This window comes from Nansenia antarctica (genome assembly GCF_963989245.1).
Source record: "Nansenia antarctica genome assembly, chromosome: 4".
In the NCBI taxonomy this organism is placed as follows: Eukaryota; Metazoa; Chordata; class Actinopteri; order Argentiniformes; family Microstomatidae; genus Nansenia; species Nansenia antarctica.
This window is the reverse complement of record NC_137689.1, coordinates 72,833,009-72,842,820: the sequence shown is the minus strand read 5'-3', so window position 1 is coordinate 72,842,820 and position 9,812 is coordinate 72,833,009. Positions and strand designations below refer to the sequence as shown.

The following is a 9,812-nucleotide window of genomic DNA, read 5'->3' as shown; positions in this document are numbered from 1 at the left end:
TATTATTACCTGTCTAGTCCAGTAGCATACTGTAGTCAGCTGTCATTGGTGAGTCAGAAGTTGGCAGACGATGCTATTGGTTGAGGCAGCGTGGAGGCTGGCTCCTCCCCTGGTGTCTGCTGTATAAATACAGAGGAGGAGTACATAGTCGACAGCAGCATGTGAGATTATCTTCTACTGTTATCTGTTCCTTCAAGGTTTTTGATTGTTTCCCTCTTCGCATTCCTGCTGATGGATTTGGAGTAAAGTTAAACGTAAGTAGTGTCATTCTTTTCTGATTGAATCAAGGTTCAACTGTGAAATGTTTAGTTAGGTCGTATTTGCTGGCATTACTTGTTCATATTCAAGCAGTTTGTAGAGAAGAGCACTTGACCGCGTATGAGCATTAATGCGCATTCATTTGTATTATTTCAAGTTTCCGTGGCCACCCAGTCTGTGGTTTAGAAATCACATTATACCTCAGAGGAGATCCTATTTTACCAGTTTTTCGACAGAAGTTGTAGCCTAGTACTGTATTCTAGTACTTGTTTATTCTAATGATTTGACTCTTTCATTAAGCGGTTGTTTTTTGATTTACAGGTTTCATTCACTGAACCTCTTCTTGGGATCCAGAGCTCAGCACCACAACCTGAAACCTCCACAGTCTGAGAATGAACTCTCCAATGAACTCTCCAAAGTAAGTTACATTTTGACTTTACATTTGACTTTTTCCATTGACCATGCACATTAATTCGGTATTATCATTGTGATGAGATCGATATTTATCGTTGTGATGAGAGCACATAAACTCTGAAGCTGATATTAACCGTGTCCTCCTCCTCCTTCTCTCTCTGTCTCTCTCTCTCTCTCTCTCTGTCTCTCTGTCTCTCTCTCTCTCTCTCTCTCTCTCTCTGTCTCTCTGTCTCTCTCTTTCTCTCTCTCTCTCTGTCTCTCTCTCTCTCTGTCTCTGTCTCTGTCTCTCTCTCTCTCTCTGTCTCTCTCTCTCTCTCTCTCTCCCTCCTCAGAATGCACCACCGCCACTCCTTCCCGCAGCAGCAGAAGTCGCAGCAGCCGCAGATGTCCATCGACGCGGCCATGCGTCTGTGCCTGAGCCAGGGCCTGCCGCTGTCCCACGTCTTGGACATGGTGACCCCGCCTCGCGTCCCGCCTGCCAGGGCAAGCCTCTACGCGCTACAGCCCTCCTCCCCCTTATCCTCCTCGTCCTCCGCCTCCTCCTCCCCGGAGCGCGCCGAGCCCGGAGTCTTCGTCCGCAGTGTCGGAAGTGTCGGCAGCCCGAGCCCGCAGAGAAAGAAGAAAAAGAGCGTGGCGTTCGCCGACACCGTGGGACGGCCTCTCGCGGCCGTACGCCTGTTCGTCACAGAGCCCCCGCCACCCTCACCCACCGCACTGACCCCCGCGGCAGACCCCTCCTCCTCCCCCTCCTCCTCCCCTCCCTCCCCCCTAGCCAGACCGAAGCAGCAGCAGGGCCTGTGGGGGTCCAACAAGGGGTGGTTCAAGCTCCGCCTGGCCTTCCCTCAGCCCTCGGCTGACATCCCCGCCCTCTACGCCCGGCTGCAGGAGAACCTGGTCCAGCTGGAGACGTGCACCGTGACGGAGTACCTGCTGAGCGGCACCGTGCGCGTCGTCAGCGTGGGCGCGCCCGAGAAGGCCGCACACGTCCGGGTGACCTTCGACTCCTGGCGCACCCACAGGGACATCCCCTGCGCCTTCCTCGCGCGCCACAGCGGCGGGGGCACGGACGTGTTCGGCTTCGACGTGGCCCTGCCCCCCCAGAACCTGCTGCCCCAGGACCCCCCCGAGCGCCTGGAGTTCAGCGTCTGCTTCAGGCCCGGAAGGGGGGCCACGCTGCTGTGGGACAACAACCGGGGGCAGAACTACAGGGTCCTGGTGGAGCCGGCAGAGTCGGTCCTGGGGGGGAACAATGGTCAAAGCCCTCCCCTCGTGGCAGCACTATCATCACCACCAATGAGGGGGGCCCCGGCAGCAGCAACACTGCTATCGCCAACAACCTTCAGCATCTACCGCTCCCTCCAGCGACCGCCCACGTGGTCGATGAGCAGGCGATCCGCTCTGAGGGTGAAGGCTCCCGCGTACCCCGGTCTCTCCCACTCCTCCTCCTCAGACATGATCGTTTTTAACGACGGCTGCGGCCTAGGGGTGAACTCCCTCCCTTTCTGCCAGAGAAGGCTAATGCATACCTGAAGAGATATCTCTACAGGTTTGTTTGTTTGTCTGTATCAGCGGCGCTGGATATTCGCAGGCTGCGAAAAGAGAAAAGTATGTGCAATCTTGAACTATTGAACGATTCTTCGTGTGGAAAACCCATGGTTCTGGTCAGTTACCGATTTTTTGTTTTTTGGAAGTTACATTTCAATATCGCTGTAATGATGATTTGTGGTCATTGGAAGTATGAAATACAATTGAGTGAGGAATAAGGTTGATGCTCAAAGGGAAGTTGGATTAAGACAATTTATTCAGATCGATCTAGAGGCTCACTCTACGGACCGTTCACACGTCTGTGTCTCAAGCAGCAAATGAGCAAAGAACACAGGAATGTTACTTTCTTCATAGATGGTGGACGCGAAGAAAGACATCGTACCTCTGGTGCCTGGTACCTAGTGCCAGGAAGTCTAAGGATCCTTTACATTTGCCTTGGGAACCAAGCCAGTTAAGATAAACAGGATGAAAAGATGCCATGGGAAGAACCTCATCCCATCAATCATCTAAACAGATGAGGGATATTGAAATGTAACTTCCAAAAAGTAAAAATGGAATTGACCCAAAGTGGGAATACTGTGTCTTGTGCCTTTAAATGTTTGTTATGTAATCCTATGCTCAACTGAACCCAACTGACATGTGTAATAACAACATTGCACATGTTCGGTCATACTCTATGTTTGTCACAAACTACAAGTTTTAGTATACATGTTTTCAACTTGATTCAGATCACCCAATCTGAGAGTTTCTTTAGTATTGTATTGTTGTTTATTTGGCAGGGACAGTGTACCCTGTATCAAAGAAGGCTAGTTTTCATCTGTAGTTCATCCTTTCCTTTCCTTTTTGTCTGTTTTGTATTTGTTTATTATTTATAAAATAAATGTTTATTAGTACTGATCACACAGACAAAAGACAAGTAAACATTCCCAGTATTAACGCTAAATGGTTTAGAATACAACTGCTGTGCAGATATCTCCCAATTTCAGCTGTGATTGTGTGCCATGAGTTTTAATAAAGCATTTTAAAAGAATCTTGTGCTCTCTCTCTCTCACACTAATTAAGTTAACGAACCTCCAATATTTTGATGTCTGCCAAAAGCTCTCTCTAGGAATGATGCCAATAATCAGCCTGAATCAAATGATTAAGAAGGCTGGAACTACCATCGGCACCTAGGCGCCTACGATGCCCTGGGGGCTATTCCATCAATGTCGCTAAAGGAAAATCAGGGCTTATTTTTGATTAGTCTCGCAAGACTTATCCAAAAATAAGCCTGGATTTTCCTTAAGCGACGTTGATGGAATACCCCCCTGGGGTTCATTGTAGATAAGGGGATCTTCAAGAAGCTTCACAACATAGAGACGTCTACCAGCCGCTCCCTGCGGTGTCTGCTTAGGGCATCCTTGTGCAAGAGCAGACAGGTTTATGTTACCTGGGATCAAAACAGCAAAACCGCTTCCACAGATCCCAGATTACCTTCCGCTATGAGGCTTTCTAACATGTCAGTGATAATTTTCAGTGTCCGTGTCCATTGTTGTGGTTTTATTGTGTACATATTGGTGTTGGTGTTGGTGTAATCAAATTTCCCCTTTGGGGATTCATATCTTATCTTATCCTTATTCAAATATTATCAAGTTCCTCCTAAGACCTTTTCACCCTAACCCTCTACTGTTAATAATAAACATTATTAATATTAATAATAATAATAATAATAATAATGATAATAATCCTTATCCTAATCCTAATCTCTACTGTCTCTATCCCAATAAAAGAAGAAAGGCCCCAAAAATATACATTTAAAATAAATAGTATTGAAGTATCAACTTTCCACGTGTATAATCACTGTGTTTTTATACCTCAAGAGTGTCAAGATCACTTATTTTTGGTCAGGACAAGCTAAAGAGGTTAGCAACCAGAAAACAATAATGTGTATGCTATCCCCTAGGTCTCCTAACCTAACCTTACTAAATTTGAGTTTCTTTGATGATAAATAAGTATGGATTACATAACATCTGTTGTTCCGGGCTGGAATCTCTTATAAGCTATTCATAACCTACTTGTACAGCTTGCTTATAACCTACTTGTCATTGTTGTGCCTGTCTATTATATGGGTCACGCATACAAAGGCTTCCTTCCCCCTTCACCTTTCCTCCGCCACTCCCCTCACACACTGCCTAAGCCTTAGATGTCGAAGGACATATTGTCCTCTCTTCAGCAGAGCAGGGAGGACAAGATTTCCCTGGGAGTCCTTGTGTTGTGTCTGAGTCATGCATTCCAGACAGCCCCGAGCCGTGGAGGAGGAGAGGAGGAGAGGCGGAGGAGGAGGAGAGGAGGAGAGGAGGAGGAGAGGAGGAGAGGAGGGCGCTGGGTGCAGTGAGACACACAGCATTCCGCTCGACTGAGCCTACCCATGGCTGACACGCCCGATGTCCTCACTCTGTCTATCAGCAGCAGACTTGTGAAAGGCTGTAAATTGCCCTGAGGGCGGCTGGCAGGGTTGCCAGATGGGATTGTCAATTTCCAGCCTAACCACAGTCTAAAAACTGCTAAATCCACCAAAAACCAGCGCCAAAACCTAGATTGTCAGAAAACCGCTAATTACTATTGGGCAGGTGCCCATCTCCTGGCCCTAAACTGTATGTCTGCATTTTGTAACTTTCAGCCACCGACATTTTGATACCGCCTAAATGCTATTTATCCAGCCTAACCGCCAAAAAGCTTTTTTTCCAGTCCAGTGTGATCAAAAGTAGCCCATTCGGGGGGTAACCCGCCCCATCTGGCAACCCTGGCGGCTGGCTGGGGGAACATGAGCTTGAACATTAGGCGGTAAAGACACGCTAGCACGGCAGTTGGAATCCATGGCAACGCCCGGGCTTGTGTTTACGTGTGAGGAGGAGGGTGTAGTCACGGATGGCGTGTTACATACAGAAAGGTTAGCTGTGGTGAGAAAGTGTCGGATATACTGTATCTTTCTCTTGTTTTGTCTCTCTCTCTCTCTATCTCTCTCTTTCTGACTCACTCACTCCTTTCTCTTGGGCAATGTTGTCCTCCCGGAGGGATTATCTGAATTGTTGAACGATGAAATCAGAGTGTATCTCTGTAACTCTGCCTGTGTATTTATAAACAGTGAGCGGTGATGCGTGAACTGTATGGTCGTTGGCGAAAGGTGATCAAGAAGCTATGTGGTCAAGCCCCCTTACATCTAGGCTACATAAGTTAACCAAGCCATTAACACTAGACCAGCCGTGCCTTTTTCACCTACTATGAGAGCCAAATGACCATAGTCTTTACAATGGGAAGCTGCTATTTACACACAAAGACCACTAGTTGGTGCACGTGTATTAGCCTGCCTCCAACACAGAAAAACTGCAAAAAAGCTTTATACTAGCTTATCCTGGTGTGATTTTGAAAATGTAAGGATACTGGGTGGTAGAACGCACATATCTAGGAAAAGTCATGAAAGGAGGGTCCTATCCCCACCCATGGCTGTTCTAGTGTTAATAAATATCGATATTTCCTATTTTGGCAAGGCTCATGATAGGTGACAAGAGGTTTTAGAACATTGTTGCATTTTTGCATGAATTGGTCAACCATACGTCATACATGTATGAAATCCACAAATACTGTGTAAAGGGAAATTACTTTGTTGCATGTACTGATGTTTTTCATTTGCCATGCAATCAATTGTTGAAATGTTTTGCCTTAAGGCACAGAGTCAGAGCCATAGTCAGCGCCCCTGGAGTAATTAGGGATTAAGTGCCTTGCTAAAGGGCAGAACAGCAGTGGTAGGTACCTTAGATATGATGCCAGCAACCCTCCAGTCACCAGCTCACATGCAGCTCCCTCCTGAGGCGGGGATCAAACCGGAGACCTTTCGATTGCTAGCTGGCCTCTCTAACCTCTAGACTACCTGCCTCTCTAACCTCTAGACTACCTGCCTCTTTAACCTCTAGGCTACCTGACCTCTCTAACCTCTAGACTACCTGTCTCTCTAACCTCTAGACTACCTACCTCTCTAACCTCTAGACTACCTGCCTCTCTAACCTCTAGACTACCTGCCTCTCTAACCTCTAGACTACCTGCCTCTTTAACCTCTAGGCTACCTGACCTCTCTAACCTCTAGACTACCTGCCTCTCTAACCTCTAGGCTAGTACCTACCTCTCTAACCTCTAGGCTACCTGCCTCTCTAACCTCTAAGCTACCTGACCTCTCTAACCTCTAGACTACCTACCTCTCTAACCTCTAGACTACCTGCCTCTCTAACCTCTAGGCTACCTGCCTCTCTAACCTCTAAGCTACCTGACCTCTCTAACCTCTAGACTACCTGCCTCTCTAACCTCTAGGCTACCTACCTCTCTAACCTCTAGACTACCTGCCTCTCTAACCTCTAGGCTACCTGACTCTCTAACCTCTAAGCTACCTGACCTCTCTAACCTCTAGACTACCTACCTCTCTAACCTCTAGGCTACCTACCCCTCTAACCTCTAGGCTACCTGCCTCTCTAACCTCTAGGCTACCTGCCTCTCTAACCTCTAGACTACCTGCCTCTCTAACCTCTAGACTACCTCCCTCTCTAACCTCTAAGCTACCTGACCTCTCTAACCTCTAGACTACCTGCCTCTCTAACCTCTAGGCTACCTACCTCTCTAACCTCTAGACTACCTGCCTCTCTAACCTCTAGGCTACCTGACTCTCTAACCTCTAAGCTACCTGACCTCTCTAACCTCTAGACTACCTACCTCTCTAACCTCTAGGCTACCTACCCCTCTAACCTCTAGGCTACCTGCCTCTCTAACCTCTAGGCTACCTGCCTCTCTAACCTCTAGACTACCTGCCTCTCTAACCTCTAGACTACCTCCCTCTCTAACCTCTAAGCTACCTGACCTCTCTAACCTCTAGACTACCTGCCTCTCTAACCTCTAGGCTACCTACCTCTCTAACCTCTAGACTACCTGCCTCTCTAACCTCTAGGCTACCTGACTCTCTAACTCTAGACTACCTGCCTCTCTAACCTCTAAGCTACCTGCCTCTCTAACCTCTAGACTACCTGCCTCTCTAACCTCTAGACTACCTGCCTCTCTAACCTCTAGACTACCTGCCTCTCTAACCTCTAGGCTACCTGCCTCTCTAACCTCTAGACTACCTGCCTCTCTAACCTCTAGGCTACCTACCCCTCTAACCTCTAGGCTACCTGCCTCTCTAACCTCTAGGCTACCTGCCTCTCTAACCTAGACTACCTGCCTCTCTAACCTCTAGACTACAGCCGCCCTGTGTGTACTTAGCTTTTAAACATTGACAAAAAGAAAATCGATTTTTGCTTAATTATTCTCTTGCTTCCCTCCTGCTCCTCCACAACGTTTTGAGACGCTCCTTGATAAAGACTCAAACCTGATAGGACCTGTTTGTCATCTGACTTGCAGAGCCCTGTTGTTCAAAATGTTGTTACCTGGATCAGAATGTTCCAGATTCTTTTATTGCTATCCAGGATCCGATCTATCTGGGTGATTTGTGAGTCGTACAGGGGGGTAATCAGCCAGCTCGATCTGTTCGAGCAGAGAGAGAAACAATGGGGTTCATTCCGATCCAGATTAAAAGTTTTAAAAACAACTTGTGAGGCTGAGGGACAGGACTGGCAGGCCTACACAGGTAAGCGTTACATAAGAGTGAAGTCGTCCAACCCCAACCTAATCCTGCCTATTCTACCAGAAAAACATGTTCTTATCATGTACTGTACATTACATAACCCTATGTTTGACCCAGCAATTCCAAATCATAAAGAATATTTTATATAAGTCTTGACTTAAGTTCAAGATCTTCACCTTTAAGGCACTCCTAACCGACCTACTCAACCCTACCCCCCTACACCCCTCCACTCCTATACCCCTCCACCCCTACATCCCTCCACCCCACACCCCTCCACCCCTATACCACTCCACCCCACACCCTTCCACCAGCCACCCAAGCTGTGGAACACCCTTCCACCAGCCACCCAAGCTGTGGAACACCCTTCCACCAGCCACCCAAGCTGTGGAACAGCCTTCCACCAGCCACCCAAGCTGTGGAACACCCTTCCACCAGCCACCCAAGCTGTGGAACACCCTTCCACCAGCCACCCGAGCTGTGGAACACCCTTCCACCAGCCACCCGAGCTGTGGAACACCCTTCCACCAGCCACCCAAGCTGTGGAACACCCTTCCACCAGCCACCCAAGCTGTGGAACACCCTTCCACCAGCCACCCGAGCTGTGGAACACCCTTCCACCATCCACCGAAACTGTGGAACACCCTTCCACCAGCCACCGAAACTGTGGAACACCCTTCCACCAGCCCTCCCATGCTCTGATACTTTCAACACATTCAAGACCAGACTCAAGACTCATCTGTTCTGACTGGCCTTCCTACAGCATGGTCCTGACTAACACAATTAACACTAACCCTTCCTACAGCATGGTCCTGACTAACACTATTAACCCTAACCCTTCCTACAGCATGGCATGGTCCTGACTAACACTATTAACACTAACCCTTCCTACAGCATGGCATGGTCCTGACTAACACTATTAACACTAACCCTTCCTACAGCATGGCCTAGTCCTGACTAACACTATTAACACTAACCCTTCCTACAGCATGGTCCTGACTAACACTATTAACACTAACCCTTCCTACAGCATGGCATGGTCCTGACTAACACTATTAACACTAACCCTTCCTACAGCATGGTCCTGACTAACACTATTAACACTAACCCTTCCTACAGCATGGTCCTGACTAACACTATTAACCCTAACCCTTCCTACAGCATGGCGTGGGTCCTGACTAACACTATTAACACTAACCCTTCCTACAGCATGGTCCTGACTAACACTATTAACACTAACCCTTCCTACAGCATGGCATGGTCCTGACTAACACTATTAACACTAACCCTTCCTACAGCATGGTCCTGACTAACACTATTAACACTAACCCTTCCTACAGCATGGCATGGTCCTGACTAACACTATTAACACTAACCCTTCCTACAGCATGGCATGGTCCTGACTAACACTATTAACACTAACCCTTCCTACAGCATGGCATGGTCCTGACTAACACTATTAACACTAACCCTGCCTACAGCATGGTCCTGACTAACACTATTAACACTAACCCTTCCTACAGCATGGTCCTGACTAACACTATTAACACTAACCCTTCCTACAGCATGGCATGGTCCTGACTAACACTATTAACACTAACCCTTCCTACAGCATGGCATGGTCCTGACTAACACTATTAACACTAACCCTTCCTACAGCATGGCATGGTCCTGACTAACACTATTAACACTAACCCTTCCTACAGCATGGCATGGTCCTGACTAACACTATTAACACTAACCCTTCCTACAGCATGGCCTAGTCCTGACTAACACTATTAACACTAACCCTTCCTACAGCATGGCCTAGTCCTGACTAACACTATTAACACTAACCCTTCCTACAGCATGGCATGGTCCTGACTAACACTATTAACACTAACCCTTCCTACAGCATGGTCCTGACTAACACTATTAACACTAACCCTTCCTACAGCATGGCATGGTCCTGACTAAC

General features: G+C 47.7%; 1 protein-coding gene across 1 annotated transcript; it reads left to right on the top strand.

The window, feature by feature from the left end:
• Positions 1 to 1,005: 1,005 nt before the first annotated feature.
• On the top strand, positions 1,006 to 2,202 carry LOC308156363 (protein phosphatase 1 regulatory subunit 3C-like; the record flags this gene model as incomplete). Its single annotated transcript, XM_080529701.1, has 1 exon — positions 1,006 to 2,202. One exon carries the CDS (start codon positions 1,006 to 1,008, stop codon positions 2,200 to 2,202), a length of 1,197 nt encoding a protein of 398 aa, XP_080385827.1.
• Between the last annotated feature and the right edge of the window lie 7,610 nt (positions 2,203 to 9,812).